The sequence below is a fragment of the Rattus norvegicus genome, chromosome 20, assembly GCF_021556685.1.
Source record: "Rattus norvegicus strain SHRSP/BbbUtx chromosome 20, alternate assembly SHRSP_T2T, whole genome shotgun sequence".
Classification (NCBI taxonomy): Eukaryota; Metazoa; Chordata; class Mammalia; order Rodentia; family Muridae; genus Rattus; species Rattus norvegicus.
The window spans coordinates 47,603,427-47,622,500 of NC_141553.1; the positions used below are offsets into that span (position 1 = coordinate 47,603,427).

Below are 19,074 nucleotides of genomic sequence, written 5' to 3' on the forward strand. Positions count from 1 at the left end.
ATACAATATGGTACAATACAATACAATATGAAGCAATATGATGCAATACAATACAATACAACATGATACAATACAACACAATACAATACACATGATACAATGTGATACAATACGATACAATACAATACAATACGATGCAATATGATACAATATGATATGGAGGTGATAGAGTGAATGATGAAGCCTCATTTTATTGCTTTGTTACAGATTGATGTTCTCAAGGCAGATCTGGAAAGTGCCGAATGGAAAGTTCTAGAAAACCTTATTCTGGAGGATGTCCTTGAACAGATCGGCCAGCTCATCTTCGAGATTCATCTCCACTGGCCTGGTTTTGAGGTCAGTGGCAGCGAGAGCAGCGTGGTGCGGTTTTGGTACAGCCTCCTGAAGGAGCTGGAGCGGAAGGACTTCAGACTTTTTCACACTTACAAAGACTTATCTAAACCGCAGCTCTTCCTGAAGAAGGACATTTTCAACGCTAGCAGCTGTTATACCTTGAGTTGGGTGAACACAAGATGGAGATGAGACAAAGCCTCACCCACAACACACAAAGAAATATGGGCAGACAGAGGCTTCCGTGCTTCCTGTCATGGAGTTATGTCTCCAGTCTCCACTGGCTTGTGCTTGCTCGAGACGGGGCTTGTGTTATTGTCTCTGCATTACATGATGAAGCCCGGATGAATACCTTTGAGACCTTTGCCTTTGACAGAGTGGGGTGTGCCCCTTCCGTGTCCCTTGGATGTAGAAATACCCTGCACATGCCAGCGCGTGTTTTTTAAAAAAATTCATTACGTATCTATAGTTCATGGATTTACATTAAAATGAAATTTTATTATTTCATACTTTTTACTAGGTTGATCAGGTTTTAAAATGCACTGTTCAAGTTGGGTCCCTCTGCAGAGGGGTGGGGTGGTACCTGCCTTTCATCCCAGGCAGAGGCACCTGGATCTCTGAGCTCAAGGCCAGCCTGGTCTGTAGAGTGAGTCTCGGGACAGCCAAGGCTGCACAAAGAAACCTTGTCTCACAAAGCAAGCAAGCAAACAAACAAATAACCCAAACGAACAACCAAAACCAAATACGGGCCATTCACTTGACTTGAACTTGCTTCCTTTAAGGTTTCTCTTGCCCGGCCAGCCAAGGCTGGGCTGTATGCCTGTGGATTTCAGTCAGTGCATCCCAGCCTTTGCGAACGGAGACCATGCCTCGGCTTTCTAAGAACTGCTGATTCTAGTTCCTGGGAACTTCGAATACATCAGGTTCTGTCAGAACTTCAAGAACTCCAAATTTCTTTTCAGACTCAGCTGTAAACACGTTTCATCGTCTATGAAACGAGGCACAAAGCAGAAACCGAGTGCTTTTGCTATTGCCTTGTCAAACCTCAAACCTGGCTGGCACCTCAGACTTGCCATGCTGTCAGATCTTTCCAAACACACGATCTTGGGGCTGAGGAGGTGGCTCGGTTAGTAAGCTGCCTGCTGCGGAAGCACAAGGGCCAGAGTCTGCATCCCTACAGTGCAGGGATGAGGGTGGGCTGGACAGGCTGCAGCTCATTGGTCAGGCTACCCTAGGTGAATTAATAAGCTTCGGGTTCAGGGAGAGGCCCTGTCTCAAGAGATACATTGTAAACTTAGGCATAGTGGCACACACTAATCCTGACACTTGAGAAAAAAAGGCAGGTGGTGAGTTCAAGACCAGCCTGGACTACGTAGTGGATTAGAGGGCAGCTAGAGCTCCAGAGTGGGACCCTGCCTGAGGGGAAGAAACTAAGTTGTACAAAGACAAAGGAAGACACTAATGCCAACCAATCTTTCCCTCTCCTTCTCCCTCGCCCTCTCCCTCCCCTTCCTCCCGTCTGTCTGTCTTGCTTTGTAGCCCACAGTGGCCCAGAACTCACTAGATGTCTCAGGTTAGTTTTGATCTTTGGTCCTCCAGCCTCAGCCCCTGACTTCACTTCTTCTTCACAAAAGTTTTTTTTTTAATTATGCAGAAATTCTTATTTATAGAAATAGACTGTCCCGTGGATGATTTTCAAGTTTTCTGCTACTTAAACAATATAAAATAAACAAAGTTAAGGGTTTGGGGGCATTGTTTTTTACACAGAGCATGGAAGCTGGGTGTTCGTTGTTCAAAACACTGTGGCAGGCAGCGGAGTGCTGGCTGATGTCACATCCCAGCCCTTCTCCTAGGCGTTTCTTTCCTTCTTTCCATAGCTGGCTTCTACCCTCAGACATTCCTGGTCTGGGTGTTGGTTTGAGGCTTTGAAAAATCTCATTTTCAGGGGTTGGGGATTTAGCTCAGTGGTAGAGCGCTTGCCTAGCAAGCGCAAGGCCCTGGGTTCGGTCCTCAGCTCCGGAAAAGAAAAAAAAAAAAAAGAAAAGAAAAAAAAAGAAGAAAATATCATTTTCAAATGAGAACCCAGCAGATGTTAGGAGGATGATCTCACTACCTTGAGCTAAAAGGAGACCGGAGTTTCTGAATTAGTTGTGATAATTTAAAAAAAAAATCTGGAGTTTTGATTAACTCACAGTACCCGAACAAAGGGGGTTTGGATATCGAAGACCACCTTGAATGAAAGTGATCTGCAATGGTGGCTCAGTCTCTTTAGTGTGCACATGTGTTTCAACTGTCTGCGAACACAGAAGGGTCCATGAGTAGTCTATAAAACGGTTCCTGTGCATATGGTGTTATTTCTGAAGAAAGGTAACTTTATTTTGCCTTGGGTTTGGATTCTGTCACAGATTTTTAAAAAAAAAAAGTTTTATTCTCCAGAGTGTATATATACAAATAAATATTCTTCAGCAATGTTTAGAGTGCACTGATTTTAACTGTGATCAACCCCCAAAGGTGTGCACATCTACAGCAAGATTTTTAGCCCTCGGAAATGCAGATTTAGGCATTGAAGTTTCCAGACAGGTGACACACAGCATTGGCTCCCTCATACCATGTAACACAAGACACCACAACAAAGCAAAACAAACAAAAACAGAACCTCCACCCAGACCCGTTTAGCCTGCATACCGGCTAGGATATTTCCGCTTACTTTTCTTAATGGACAGTTTAGTCCTTATGATGGATATTTTGATGGTTGCTATGGCTTCCCTGTCTCTAGGACACATTGTGCTTATGTTGGTCAGGGTCCCTGCGGTGCTGCCTTTTGGAGCTGGAGGAATCTTCAAGTGTGGGAAGACTGTTCTGTGCACTACCAGATGCGGCCCTGGACTCTACAAAGGGCGGAACAACCTCACCCTCCACCTTGTTACTCAGATGTGACTGCAGCTCCAGATGTCCACCAGGGGGCGATCTACTGCCCACACCCTCACCTCCAATGTACGGAAGTTCTGAGAAGTAGGTCAGGCTACGGTAGCCCCCGTGTTTGCTTTCAGAGGAGGGGTAACACAAAGGGCTCGTGGGGGGCGGACAAAACGAGAGCCGCCTCCCCAGACGCAACGCAGACACCAAACAATCAAACCAACAAAATGGAGTGCTACTGTTTCGTGAGCGCTTGAGACACTCTGCGCAAGAGTCATCCCATCTCCTCTCAATGATCCAGCAAGGAAGTACGGTTTTCCCAGGTATATGGGTTAAGAAGGTTACAAAGCCTGTATTCCGATTACTCCCCTTGTAGATGGACTGCGAATCTACAATCCCCATCGGATCCTAGGGCGAGCACACTCTGCTTCCTGCACAGTGTGGCAAACTTCACATGCTACACCCGAAGGGTATTTCTTTGCCTCTCGGTTAACCGGAGGAGGAGAACCAGCGAACACATTTTAAACAGCCCTGCAAATTGGTTTGCGGTTAGGTTGAGCATTGAGTTTGCTTAACTTAGACTTAATTTAAACAAGCCGGGCAGGGGCGGGCACAGCAGGAAATATGGGGACCCAAAACGTGTCTGTCCGTGTAAGTTAGGCAGCCAGAAGGCTTCTGTGAAGCTTGGTGGCCCTCCTGCTCCTGCCTGTCACAGTGCGTGGTACTTTCCCAGATGTAGGAAGGATGGTGGCTGTGGCTGCAGCATGGTTCTCTGGTGCGGAAAGCTCATCTTTGTTCTGCAAATGAATGAGGGGAGACGAGAGTATCTGTGGTACACGTTGTTCTCTTAATCCACACTTAGTGGTGTAGTGTTGCATAAATGGTCCGGAAAAATACAAATTTAATAAACATTGAATTATCTCAGAAAGCTTGTACTTTTTATGGTGAAGAACAGGAGAATGTAAGACACTCGGAAGTTGTTTTTTAGCATGGACTGTGTGAGAGTCCAAGAAAATCCGCCTCTTCTTACCCGTTAGATGTGCTTGTAACAGCGCCTGGGAAAGGGGACAAGTCTATACAATTGACTGGCACTCCAGGGACATTTCCATGGGATAGAAGGAAAATGATTTCATGAATTTACAGTGTATTCAAATCTGTTATTCCCACCAGCACTTCTACCTTGGATATATCTTTTAGTAAACACGGTCTAAGATGTGACATTCCTAAGTGTTAAGTGCTTGGATTTGGCAAACCCAGAGGCAGGCTCATCCTGGCTTGCCGGTTTAAACAACAAAGACCCCTCCACGGTCAGCTAGTGCAGCTGCCCTCCCATGACAAACTCATGTTTCCTTTAGGCAGTGTGCCGGCTGGGGTCTTGTCAAGCAGACACAACTAGAGACACATGGGAAGAGGGCGCCTCAACTGAGAAAACTGCCTACCCGATGGTGAGCCTCTGGGCACAACTGTGATGCATTTTTCTTGATTGCTGATTGACAGGGGCGCCAACATCCATCCCTGAGCTGCTGCTCCTGGGCTCTATAAGAAAGCAGGCTGAGCAAGCCACGAGGAGCAAGCCAGTAAGCAGCACCCCTCCATGCCTCTGCCTCAGTTCCTGCCTCCAGGTTCCTGCCCTGACTCCCCTCAGCGATAGAGGGTGACCTGAACGCTGTAAGCTGAGATAAACTCCTTCCTTCCCGAGTTGCTTTTAAGGTAGGAGTGATTCTTTCATACTAGCTGATTGCTGGCATTTTCTAGTGCACCTGAACTGTATGCAGCCACCACCCAGAGATTCAGTAAATCCTTAAAACTGACTCGATCTGCAGGTTATTTAAAAAATTGGAATACTGTTTATAATATTTGCGTTCTTAAGAAAACTAAATCGAGCATGCCTAATGCCATACTTCACGTTCAGAGTGCTAGGGGGAAAATGCTACATTATCCGTGGATTAAGAAAGAAATTCTTGGAGATGGGGGATGTTAGAAGCACATGTCTACGTCGGCACCTGTGCTCACATGCCCACACCCCACACAGTCACATAAATAAAAAGATAAAAATAAATCTTAAAGAAATGATGTTTAAAAAAACCAATGGCCTCCTATTTGTCTCATGTAAAGTTTCTCAATAGCTGGTTTGTAAGAGTAAGGGATTATGAGGTCGTAGTGTACACAGGATGATATCTCATTATTGTGAACCAGTGGAAGAGATCCGTTGTACACATGCACTTACACATACACATACACACTTACACACACACATACACACACATACACACACACCTACACACACAGATATACACAGACACACACGCACACACACTTACACACACTCACACACTTACACACACCTATACACACACACTTACACAGATACACAGACACATGCACACACACTCACACACACTCACACACTTACACACACATACACATACATATACCTACACACACTTACACAGACACACACAGACACACACGCACACACACTTACACACACCTACACACTTACACAGACACACACGCACACACACTCACACACTTACACACACATACACCTATACACACAGACACACATGCACACACTTACACACACTCACACACTTACACACATGCACACACATACACTACACACACACTTACACAGACACACATGCACACACACACTCACACACTTACACACATACACACACATACACTACACACACACTTACACAGACACATGCACACACACTTACACACACACATGCACACATACATTCGTGTATATATATACATATATATATGTATGTATATACATATATGCATATTATTTCAGGCCCCTATCCTTGATAGAAAGGATGTGTATACACACACGTACATGCACATGCACACATATTCTCAGTCTCCATCCTTGATAGAAAGGCTTCCTTTCCTTCTCTCACTCAATAAGTAAAAGGCTCTCTGCACAAGTCTGAGCTGCGTGCACTGTATGACGGTTTACATACAGTGAGGGACCAGGAGGAAGACCGGGGTGACTGTCCCAATACTGAGATGGATTGTCTAATAAATGAGCCTTCATTATCACCATATCCCTTCATTTCAGTCATTAATTAGCTCTCGCTTCCTCAGGATCAAGGCTAAGAAGACCTCCAGGTTAGGGCCCGTCAATCAGGAGTGAAAATCACAAAGTCAGTATAATAAACAAAGGACAACTCCATCAAATGTAAAGTAATCAAGTAAAAGAATAGTAACTCAGCTGATTTCTAAAAGCAATTTAAATATTTTTACTGACAGAAAACTTCAATAAGAAACAATGTAATACTTTTTAATAATTTTACAGGAAAATTCTATTTGTAAGAACATTTAAAATTTACACCCAAAGAATAGCTAATGAACAGGTGCCTAGCAGGCTCCGTGGTAGAAACTGGGTGGGTCCCTAGGCTGCAGATGTGGCCCTTACATGGAGCATAGAGACTTCTGGAAAAGACAGACGTCATCCAGCAGAGTAAAGGCAGGAGAGCAGTGAATGGAGTGAGGAACCTGGAGATCTTGCCTAGGGGTAAGTGCTTCCTCCATCCCACCTCGGTCCTTCAGAAATCTGTCATATGCACTTACTAACACTTCAGTTACTGTATAACTTGTGGTTTCTCAGTAAGGCTACAGAGTACACTTGGTCTCTCATTTCATACATATGTCCATCCCAGGGTGGCTATCTACTGATATGCCTGATACTCAGTCAAAGTAACACAGAAGACAAACGGAAGAGAAACAAGCTGCAGGGTCGAGGCAAGTCCTGGAGGCTGCCTGCCTGCCCTAACTGGGCAGCAACCTGTCCATGCCCCTTTATGAGGAAGCTGAGGCATTCCACCCTAGGAGAAAAATCCCTTGGACCTCAGAATGGCAGTCTAACCACGTGAGCTCTCTAGGAAACTGGATTTTGCTTGCTTGTTCGGTTTTGAATAAGTGTGTTTGGAATATTTCGTGGAATATTCCACTTTTAAGTTAATAAATAAAATAATCTGCACTTACTGTGCACGAGAATCTTTGGTATACGGAAGCTCTGTGGAATGACTAAGCCTAGCCTCTTCCATTGTCTCCCAATCCTCCTTTCGCTGTGTTGTTTCAGATGATAATATTTAAAGTTTATTTCCAGTACCTTTTATACATATGTAATTTTAATGATTCAGGAGACACTGTTTCCAAAAGGTGAAATGAGTAATAAAGACAAGAGTTAAGAGTCAAATTCAAGGCAGGAAAGGCATTCTATATTTTCAAGACTGACGTACAAGCCAAGGAAATGGCTCTGTGGGCAGAGGAACTGGTGGAGGCTTCCTCTAATGTAAGGGGCTCTGAGAATCAGACTTTAGGGACAGCTTCTCTCACTAAGGAGGATGGATAATCATATGCTGTTTATTTATTTAGTGCTTGTTGCAGACCTGTGTTACAGGCGACATCTGGAGGTCAGAGGTCAACTTTTACTTCTTTCCTCCCAGCGTGTGCTGGGGTCAATGGGATTGCCCTCAGGCTTGGTTCTAAGTGTTTTTAGCTGTGGAGTAGAGAGCAAGATGAAATCAAAGATTTGGACGTATGTCTTAGTTTTACGACATTCATGTCAGTGAGGAGGCAGATGGCAGGGCCAAGGGAACGACGAGACCCAGACATTGCTGCTAGCTTCTGCTTCTTGTCTTGCTGGGACAGCTCACTATTTTGTCTCCATGATTAGGTGACATGGTTGGGTGACTGTGATCGTGTGCCTGCTGGGTCTGAACGTCCTTCTAAGCTTACCCTGAAAGCTAATAATCCGTGCCCTGGAGTTAAAGGCAAGGAATGGGAGGAGGCGAGTAGGTAAAGAAGGTGGAGCCTTCATGATTGGAATCAGGGTACTTTAAAAAGAGGCCTTGGGGGGAGACGGCTTCCTCTTCCACTCTGTGTGAGGCAGTGATCCCATCTCAGACACTCACTCGCTCTGCTCGTTCTCAAACATCTCTGCTTCTACCACGGCGAGCGATACATCTGCTGTTTATGAATTATTCATCCTAATGCATTTTGTTACAGAAGCTTGTCCAGACCGAGACACTTGCCAGGAAAGGAAGTTATAGGATATAATATGTTTATTCATTTAAAAAGAAAGGCCAGGTAAGAGGGGACCCCCTTCTCATGGCTCTCCAGAAGGCAGAAGTGCTCGAAGGAGAAACGCTTGTCTGGGTCACACAAGGTCAAAGTCAAGGTCCTGAGACCAGAACTCAGGCTCCCCTAGTTCAATGTTTCCAGACTGTCCCAACGCATGGCAGCATGCTAAACAGAACTGCGGACAGCCCCGAAGATTCTTCCATGGGCACACAAGCATATATGTGCATGTGCATGTGTGTAGGAGGTGTGAGTGTGGGGTGGGTGTGGCTGCATGTCCAAGAACAAAGATGGGGCAGGACCTGAGACCAGTCACACCTTAGGACTTCAGTGTCTGTGACAGGAGAGGCGGAGGGCAGTCGAGATGAACCTGGGGTGGGAAGAGGAGCACGTTCTTGGAGGGCACGACTTTAAGGAAAAAATACTCACACGATCTCACACCCATCAGCACCAGGAAGCTTACTTTGTGCAGGGGCTGAAGGCGAACAGAAGCTTCTCTCACAAGAAATAAAACGCAAGACCGCAGCAGAGGAATTTATTTTAATCACGAAGGAACACAACTGTAAGCTGAAGGGTTATGACGACTGCTTGGTTCTAGAGGGGACATCCTCTGGGGGACACAGCGAAACTGGATGCAATCGCTTTGAAGGGACTCCTCACCAATCCAGGCTACTAAGAGTTTCCTCAGACAGACAGAGAGACAGACAGAGAGGCAGACAGACAGACACGCACGCAGACACACAGAATTTTAGCCTCGGTACTTGAGATAACTGGACAGCATTCCCTTTTGGAGGAACTGCAGAGAGGGATGGGACAAGGTATTGTCTCTCTCAGGCGCTTCTTAAACAGCAGCCGAGGACGGGCAGAGTCTGCTCCTTCTGTAACATTCTAAAGCATGTAGAATATGGGGCTGGAGAGACGGCTCAGAGAACCTGAGTTCAGGTCAAAGCATCCACACAGCGCAGACCACAGCTACCTGTACACATTTTGCATGCATGCACACAAACTATGTAATAAAAATACATTAAAAATATAAATTGTCCATGACTGAAGTCATTAAAGACAATATAAGCCTTAGGAAATCAAGTCTATGGAAATACAAAAAAACCCCGGACATATATACAAGATCAAATAGTCCTCCCAGAAGAGGAAAACAGCGAATTGACAAACTTAATGGATTAAAAAGATTAGACACAACGGACGAGAATTTAAAGTTATCTGGACATAGATCTGAGGAAGATACAACCTCAGTATAACACAGGGCAGGACAGTATGAACATCGAATTGTCATATGAATACTGTCATGAGCAATATGGACCTTAGGACATCTTTTAGAAGATGAGGCAGCAACACTGGATACCTGAACTCTTCTTATAGGAAAAACAAAATGGTCCTAGGGCCCTACTGTGCAGTCTGGTCCCCCAGCTCCTCCATGATCACTGTTTGAGTCACAGATGCTAGGGCATAGAAACAGCTTAAACGCCCAGTTCGGCTGATGAATGAACATGTGGTTCTGTAAACAACAGAATTCTGTTCAGCTATTATGAAAAACGAAATTATGAGACTTGTAAATAGATGGAGTTGGGAAACATGCCAAGTCAAATAACTCAGACCCCGGAGGATTAGCCAGATCACAAGGTCTTACTTACAGGCTATCACAGTGTTGAATTCTCAGATTTGTGTTAACTCGGAATACCTACAGAACCCAGGGGAGCAGAGAGACTACTGGTGAGAAGGGGAAGAGAGATCTTAAGGGTAGGGGTGGGGCATGGGGCTGAGCAGAGCACAGGTGAGGTAAAGAGGAAATAACGCAGCAGACGGTTACGTTCAGAGAGGGATGAGAGGGTAGGGCAGAGAGGAGCGGGTCATAAAAGCGATAACTGACACTAAGGATGCTTGGAACAAGAGAAGCACCTGTGTAGGGAGCCTGAGAAGTGGAGAAGGTCTTAATTAAGACACTCCTCACCCCAAATGTGGGCAGCACCTTCTAACAGTGCCCAGATAAAAGGGGATTAGCAGCGGGGGATTATTGGCCTGTTAGTGGTTTGGCCTTGCCTCTTACTGCTGAGGGAGTGCATCCTGTACTGCTACTTCTTTGCTGATATCAAAACCAGTGTTGCTGGCATCCATGGGTGACTGAGGACCAGCATCTCTCCAGAAACCTTTAAGGTCCTAGGTGAGCTGTGGACTGCTGAGGCCCCGGACCTCAAAGACCAAGCAAGTACACAGTTCTCAGTCTCCAGGGTGCGTTTCAGCTGTTGTTACCATTTCAAAGTTGACTTAACAGAGTCTTTTACCACATACATTTGTCCTATTGGTTCTGTGCCTCTAGTTAAGTAGTTCTTAGTCTGTGGGTTTCGACCTCTTTTGTGGGCTGAATGAGCCTTTCACAGGGTTTGCCCCAGGACCAGTGGAAAACACAGATATTTACATTATGATTTGTAACAGTAGCAACATTAGTTATGAAGTAGCAACGAAGATAATGATATGGTTGGGGACACCACAACATGAGGCACTGTATCTGAGGGTGGCAGCATTGGGAGGGTTGAGAACCACTGCTCTAGAGAAAGCTGGCTAACACACTTCTCTTTGATTTGTTAGCCAGGGGTGTCCTAGACCCCAATAGAACTTGATGGTACGACCCGATTGCTGAAAACACCACATATTTTGGTCATAGGACGTGGAGACTTGAGGATGGTACTGACAGGGAAACAATATGCCTGCTGATTGGCTCTCACAGCAACGTAAGGTGGCTAATGTAACTTGCTGGAGGTGGGGGAAGTCATCAACAGCCATTCTCAGCTGTGACCAACGACGGCCAATGTGCAATTGGGGTGCCACTGCTGTAGTGACAACCACCCAATTCCTGCTTGGATCTAAGATCTGCTCCACAGGAGAACAAGGAATGGTTAGTACTGTAAATCTTGCCGAGAACTCATGGGTGGGGGATTCATAAGTCTCTGCTTTTATTATTTTGCTAAATGAACACGTATCACATTGCTTCCTAAATTTATATCTCCATACTCATAAAACAGTGCAGCCCTTGGACCCCATTAGGGAAGTTTCTTTGTGCAATGGAGTGGTTAATGCAGAAATTCACAAACAGCCAGAGGGTAGCGTGTCAGTGGAGTCTATGGCTTTTCCCTGTAAATGCTGCCCTGAGCTAATTCTGCGCACTTACTCGCTGACCGTGTACGTCACGATGTGGATTTGATCCAATGCTTGTGACAGGGACCTTCCACTGGCTCCTCTCCTGGCGCCTCTGTCCTTGGCTTTCTCTATTACATCATGACTCACCAAGAATGGACGCTGCCAGTGAATCTGAGGTAGCGCACAGCTTTCAACCAGAGCCTTATCCTGAGACACGGAAGTGTGAACGTGGTGAACCGGATGAAATAAGGCGGCTGTGTTCCCTAGTTTTCATGCCGGGATCCACATTTAAGGTCTGGGTGGCATTTAACACGCTGGGGCTCCCACCACTCTCTGCTGTCCTTTCTGCCCTCTGTATCACGGCAAACACAGTCAAACTGTACAGTTCAGTCAGCTGAGCTTCAAGGCGCTTCTGCAATTGTTAGAGTATTAGGATCTTCCTGGACACCACTCAAAGGTGCATGCTTCAGTGACATTACTCTCTTGTAGGCAGTTTATATGCATTTACAGTTAATGGCCAGCCCCATAATCTGGTTCTCAGGAGCCCGTTCCTGCCAGGTGTGGGTTGGCCCATGCCTGTAATCCCAGCGTCTGGGAGGCCGAGGCAGGAGAATCAATTCCAAGACTGTCTCAAAACACACAGAGCGTAAACTGTTTCTGCTCAAGAGCTTGTGTGCCCCTCCTTCACGGTCTTTGTCTTAAAATTGGTCCCTTACTTACGGCAACAGTCCAGCTTCTGCTTTGGTGTTTTAATATTAATTCAATTCGGTTGGACCTTTTACATCAGCTCAACCGATCTAACTGTTTGGGAAGAACTCTGTCCTGGGTCTGACCAGAAGCTTGCAGTGAGGAGAAGGCAGAGGCAAGCACTCACAGTGAGCGATGCTTTTAGGGTTTCTAGGATGGGAAGGAACCTGCCTGCCTGTGTACCCTAATGCTTCAGGAATGCTGACTCGGTTTGATCGTGTGATTAGAATAACTCCACCAGCGTTCTGAACACACCCTCCCACCTCCCAACAGCACGTCTTTCTATGCGACCCGTTTAAGTCTGAGGGTGGTTTGCTGGTGTCGTCACAGACTTAGGACAGAAGGACACAGGGAACATCTCAGCAGCACTTTCTATAAAAAGAATGCTTTATTCAAAAATAGGATCTTTTCAAAAAGGAGAAAACTTTTATGTACAGTTATTCTGTTTAGAAACAGTCAAAAACACAGTAAGAGAAATCGAGATCTTGAAATTATGATTCGTTAACATGCAATACTGTTGTTGAAGCCTTTCTCTTACTACACTCCAGTAATTCACATTTGTTAAGATGTGCTGGGACGACAGAGAGTTTTTGTATGAATTCTTTCCTCCTGTATGCCACCCTTCCTGGAAGACACAGAAATGGCAAGGGCCAGGCAGTGCAATGGTCAGCACGTGATTTAAAAAGAAAACTCCCCACGGTTACGGCTTTCCAACGGGGGCTACAGGCATTTTCTGATAGTGTCAATGGCTTTTCAAAGATCTGAAAAGAAATTTAATTTTTTCTAACATTCAAAAGTTTTACTCTTTATATTCACAAGCAAAATCAGAGTGATTTTAAGGACAAAACTGTGACTTCGAAGAAATTCCAAGTGATAGTTTGGACTCTGCCGTAGTCTGGCCAGAGGTAACTCATTATCATTCGTCCCAGTGGCAAGGCAGAGGCTGCGGCCCTGATTTGTGAGAGCGAGGCCAGGGCCTTAGACAGTGATTTCAGGTAATGTTCCCAGTCCTGGCTTGCTCCCTGCTCCCCCAGTGCCAGCTTCAGAGACAACCTCGCTTTCTGCTTAGGTCTGCACAGCCCCGGCTCTGAGATCGGAAAGAGAGTTAGGAAACGAACCACAGACTGCTTTTTAATTTTACATGGCTTCATAGTTAGAGGAAAGCTACAGCCCCTGGTCACTGATTTACAAGTAAAAATAGACAAGCCGGCCATACAAAATAACGGAACTCGAGGAAGAACTTGATTCAATGGGCGGTAATAGCCGGGTGGTTCCGCCTTTGTTCTTGCCACCCTGGTTGCCTGGACTGGACAGTGTCTGGTGCCTTTATGAGCCGTTAGCTACGCCATTTTCCATAGGATCTCATATCCAATAGGCATTTTTTTTCTTGACTCCAAAAATGACAAACGACCCTTTCAGTGACATCACAGGGACAAATGCAGCTGCCTGCCAACAGTGACTACCTGTCACTCTCATATGAATGACGTATATACGTCTAGAGAGAACAAAATGAAGCTGCTAAGAACTTGGCTGAGGCAAATTTACAAAGCTCTTAAAACAACAGGCCAACCTCATAAGGCCATGTAAGAACAGATTACCTATAAATCAAACTGTCACCCAACACGTTTTAATAATTAAATAGTTAAATAGGACACTGGATCAAAAACGATCCCAGACAGTGAAAGGACTACTCCCACTAATCCCACAGCTTGATGAGGCCGTCCCAGCCGCACGTGATGACCTTGGACGTCTCGTGAGGGTGCCACACGGCGCCGATGCACACTTTATCATGGGCTTTGAAGCGACTGTAGAGTTTTGTGGTCTTCCAGTCCCAAATGTTTAATTTCCCATTTCCATCTCCCGAAATCACATAGCTGCAATGCAATGAAAACACAGCCTGGTTACTCATCCACCTCAAACTGGTGAAATGGATGGGAGGCAGCCCCTTCGCCACCAGAGACACGGACATAAGGCGCTCAGAAGAACCTGCATGCAGCGGTCTGCACTTACACATCCGCAGCTCTCCCTCCGCCATGCTGCCCGTGTACGCGGTGGGAAGTCTCTAGAGAGGCAGAGTGAGCGCAGAGCCGGTCTCACAGGCAGGGTGAGCGCCAGACTCTGTCCTGCAGTTCTGAGCACCTTCAGCTCTGACTCAAAGACCAACCCGAGCTAGGAAGCTGGGGCCTCAATACCACACTGAATATGAACACCGCAGGCCTGTCTGAACTCTTTACACCTACATATTTCTAACTAAGAGTTGGGAAGGCTGCATTTCCGCTTCCAGTGTGGACAATTCCGTAGGTAAGATATGGCGCCCTGCTCAACGCTACCCATCCAACCACAGTGATGTGGAACAGCAGAGGGAAAGCCGTCGTGGCGACGTAGACAGGGGTTACTGGGGGCTTAAGGGCACGGGCCCATGCAATGTCAGAAAACACACTGAGGAAGACGCCACAGGAAAGCCCATCTCAGTGCTATAGCTCATTTCTGCCTTTATGCCTGCCATTTTGAAAGATTACACAGTTCTCATGCAATTACACAAGTCACAGTGATTTGTGAAATACACTCTACACATATACGTCGTAAGTGAATACGGAGACAAACTTACCTCATGTCTGGTGAGAAGTCCACCTGACAAGCATAGCCTGCTACCATGTGGCCCTTAAAAATTTTCTTCTTATTCAATCTGAATCTGTTCTGTGCTCCAAATATTAAGATTTGGTTATCCATGGACTGGCATGCTAGCCATTTCCCTGTAAAATGCAAAAGTGGCATATTTTACAGAAAGATTTAAACATTTTTTAAAAGTTTATTGAAAAAAAAATTAGCTTTCCTTACACCTTTGTTCCAAAATACGTTATAAGATCAGAAAAGCAAGTTCCCGTGGCATCTGCAGTTAGAGATCAGCCATTGGCAGGAGGATTCCTTTATCTAACGTAACGGACCCCACTGCTGCATGGACTCTACTGCCCTCGAGTTCTCCTCAGAGCAGAGCTGCTCACTTTGTAACACTAAGGAGACAACTCCCAAGCCCGGTGTCAACATAAACCAGTTATGGATGGAGCGTTTATAGTAAGTCCAGCAATAGAGCTAGAGAAGGGAACTATTAAAGAGCAGCTCCATGATAAACAAAGAATTATTAAATAAAACTGCACCAAAAAGGAGGCTACAAGCATATCGACTCTTTCTTAAAGGAGGCTACAAGCATATCGACTCTTTCTTAAAGGAGGCTACAAGCATACTGACTCTTTCTTAAAAGCTACACAGCTTTTATCTACCCGGGAGTCAGCACAGCCCCGGCCCTGCATACAGTATTTACTCACATCTGATACTTGTAAGAATGGCCCAGAAAACAACCCCACCAGTGCCTAAGTGAGGAGAAGGCTCTGTTCAGGTAGGGCTAACAGATGGTTAAAATCTAACATGAAGTCTTGAATCCTGACGACAAAGGGTGTAACACGGTGACTGTCAAAATGGTGCCTACTCGCTGCTTTCCTAAGAATGACAGGGCTCCTGCCAGCTGTCACTGAGCTGCACAGAAAGGCAGATGGAGAGCAGCTTCTCCCTTCCCTCCATGTGCTCTTCCACCTCAGAACGCCTCTGAAAACACCCCTCACACCCTCATGAGAGACTGACCTTATCGGTGTGCCTGAAGCACAATTTCCTATTACTTAAAGGATTATCTCACCACATACGAAACTACTGATTTTTTTGTTTTGTTTTGCTGAAGGAAATCTTTTGGAGATGTAACTCCCTCTCATAATCCTCTGCACCTCTTCTTTTCAACTTGGGCCCTACAAAATGGCTCCCACAGAGAAGCGGGGAGAGAAGGCCCTCTGCCATCAACAAGAATAGAGCATTAGGGCTGGAGAGGTGGCCCAAGCACTGGTTAAGCACGCTCTTCCAGGGGTCCAGGGTTCATTTCTCAGCATCAAAGAATCCGACAGCCTTATACAGACAGGCATGCAGGCAAAACGCCTATGCACATAAAAATGTCACGCCATTAACACTCCCACGTGCGACTACGCAATGAGTGGGCTGCACGAAGTATGGCCTTTGACACTCAAAGACAGACAGAATTCTCCAGAAAGGAGATGAGACTCCAGATGTGAGTGCTGACACCAGCAACAAGCTGAAGTCCCACCTCATATCGGCATGGCAGTCCATAAAATGTAGCGAGGATGAGGGTCCACCAGCAAGCTGAGTGGTGTGACCTCACCCCATCACCACAGCCAAACATCTAAAGAAAATGTGCACGAGAGCCAACTTCTCAGTGTAAATGGGGTGCAAAGCCGCATTAGAAAACCCTGTACATGTAAACTGCTAAAATGCTCTCATTCTGAAGGATTTTTCTATTCCCTTGAAAGAAAAGCACTTCTTAAAATGTTTTATTGAACCCGATTTGTGTTGGAAGGAAAATTATTAAAAACTAAGAAATAAGAAACAACGTAAGCAATCCTTGACATTAACTATAAACCACCAATTCTTCTGTTTTCTTCAAAACAAGAGAGTGGGCGAAGCGATTCACATATGAGAACCAGTAATTACTCCTCATTCTAAAAAGGTTTCCCTCTACAGGGATGGGGACACTTGGACTCCCTAGACTCGGGGCCTGCTCTTGTGGCTCCAGCAGTCTGTGTCTTGGACGCTCACTTGAAACGAGTTCTGTGATCGACTCACCATTTGGAGACAAAGTCACTGCCGGCATTGAGTGCATGCTAGGCTCTGCTATGTACTTAAAGTCCACAGGGATATCCCTAAAATCCAAGATAAACAGCATCTTAGAACCAGTACTCACAAAGGCACATTGGGAAGAGTGACCCAAATACGAGCCACTGCCTTTTCCTTGAGCTGCCAGGATGGGTTTGATTACTGAAAAGCTCTTCCTTTAGAACTGCCTTTCCCTGGAAGCTGTAACAGTGGCAGTGGTTCTGCTTTCTAACTGTTAGACTCTGGCCCTGCTCCTACTAGATATTCTTAAATGTTGAACCCATCTTGAAAGGCGGCATGGCCGGCAGAAGTGGGGTGCTTGAGCTGGCTTCTGGGGAACGTTACTCACCTGCCAGCCAACCTTGCCCGTCACCCCAGGAGCAAGTGGGGGCACGGCGGCCAAGCTACAGGGGTCTGCACTTGCTAGTCTTATCTGCCCAGAAACAATGACCCAGGCCACAGGAAGTGCTTGCTTCGGTGCTCAGTAGCAAGCTTATTTACAGCCGACAAGTAGAGACTTTCCAAGGTGTAGAAAGTACAGGGCAAAAAGCAAGACACAGAACAACAAGAAAACTTCATGATAAAAATGCCTGGACATAAAACGAAATTCAAAAGTGTTCACCTCAGCTGAGAACCAAATGTACTGGGTACCTTTTTGTTTTCATTCTTTTCTATAATAAGTGATATCTGGTGATTCTTAAGGAGTTTTGGTATTGTGGCTTCCGAGGGGACCAAGCATGTTTGTGTGGGGTAGCGTGTGGAAAGTGTAAACTGATGAACACCGGGGCAAGGGCGATTTCAACGTAAAGGTAGATATGAGTTTCAACACTTTGCTTAATTGGAAAGTAATTGTACTTCGCTTCTCTGGTGGATTCCTCTCTTTATTCATGCAGCATCCAGAAGGAGCAAATGGCCAGGGGGAAAGCTTCTGTTGTAACCAGGGAAGTTGCTTACCAGCTCCCAGGACTCGGGTTCTGGGCGAGGTGAGAACTGTCTTTCTGAATGACCCCAGTGTATACGCCTTCCCTTTAAAAAGGATTCATGTCCCCTCGCATGTATCACTAATAGATAGTGAATTTTATGACATGGATTGAAGCAAGAGCACTTTGTAAGCGAATCAACCCCATTTTAGGGTCACATCTTTAGTAAACATAGCAGAAACATTCCAGGGCCTATTTTAAGAAGTCTTGGTACTGGACGAGAACTCAACTTGTGGATTGAGACCCCTCTGGGGTGTTAAACGCCCCTTCCACAGGGGTCTCGTGTCAGATGTTTCTATTATGGCTCACAACAATAGCAAAATTACAGCTATGAAGCGGCAACAAAAATGACTGTACAGTTGGGGGTCCCCACAAAACAAGGAACCGTTTTAAAGGATCCCACTGTGAGAAGGGCCATCAGCCATCGTCCCTAGAACAAGAACTGAAGCTGGGCTGCCCTTAGAGCTCATTATTTCTGGCAAAAATGCCCGCTAGGTATAGTCCAACTTCATAAAAACAGCATCATTTTTCTACTTAGATCCTGCAACTCAATATAACAAGGTTGGAACTGATTTCAGATAATCTGGCCTGGAAATGAACTTAGCAAAAGCTAACGAGCCAGTGGCATTATAAAAATAGAAGACACACAGCAATATTAACCGGTTTCTGGAAAATACCTTTGGTTAAAAGACAAAAATCAGACCATCAGAACGAACGTCCCCATGGCCACCGACATGGTTCCAGCTGACTCGCCAGCCACACTCGATGGCATCTAGCATACCCCACCTCTCCCTCTCAGAGGCGTTAGAGCTTTGCTTGTGCAGCACTGCTAGAGAAAGCCAGCCCCTCGCTGTTTTCCTTTACCGTGTATGGGTGTCAGCGTTCTGTATGTGTGTGTGTGACTGTGGAACTCAGAAGAGGGCATCAGGAAGGCATCAGACCCCTTGGCTATAACTGGAGTTACACAGACTGCTCTGAGCTGCCGTGTGGGTCCTGGTGCTCTTAACCGCCCAACCGTCGGTTCTTTTCTCCTATCATGGCGCTATGCTGAGGCAGAGGACACGTGAGTCTGGAAAACCTCCTCTTACGTAAAACCCTGGTGCTGGGAACTTCCTGCCCCAGGGCTTGGTCTGCTCTCTCA

At 45.8% G+C, this 19,074-nt stretch overlaps 2 protein-coding genes across 2 annotated transcripts in view; one reads left to right on the forward strand and one right to left on the reverse strand.

Moving 5' to 3' along the window:
- Positions 1-839, forward strand: part of Mettl24 (methyltransferase like 24) — a gene marked incomplete at its 5' end in the record, with an annotated part of 113,438 nt that extends 112,599 nt beyond the window's left edge. Inside the window, 1 exon segment of the mRNA NM_001025038.1 lies at positions 208-839. Within this exon segment, the coding sequence (NP_001020209.1) occupies positions 208-522 (315 nt within the window).
- An 11,773-nt stretch (positions 840-12,612) lies between these two features.
- The window catches only part of Cdc40 (cell division cycle 40), a 52,206-nt gene continuing 45,744 nt past the window's right edge, over positions 12,613-19,074 (reverse strand). The window contains exons 13-15 of the mRNA NM_001394220.1: positions 16,924-17,000; positions 14,852-14,996; positions 12,613-14,117 (exon numbers count right to left, since the gene is read on the reverse strand). Coding sequence (NP_001381149.1) covers positions 13,940-14,117; positions 14,852-14,996; positions 16,924-17,000 — 400 coding nt within the window. The 3' untranslated portion in view covers positions 12,613-13,939. The remainder of the gene's footprint in view (positions 14,118-14,851; positions 14,997-16,923; positions 17,001-19,074) is intronic.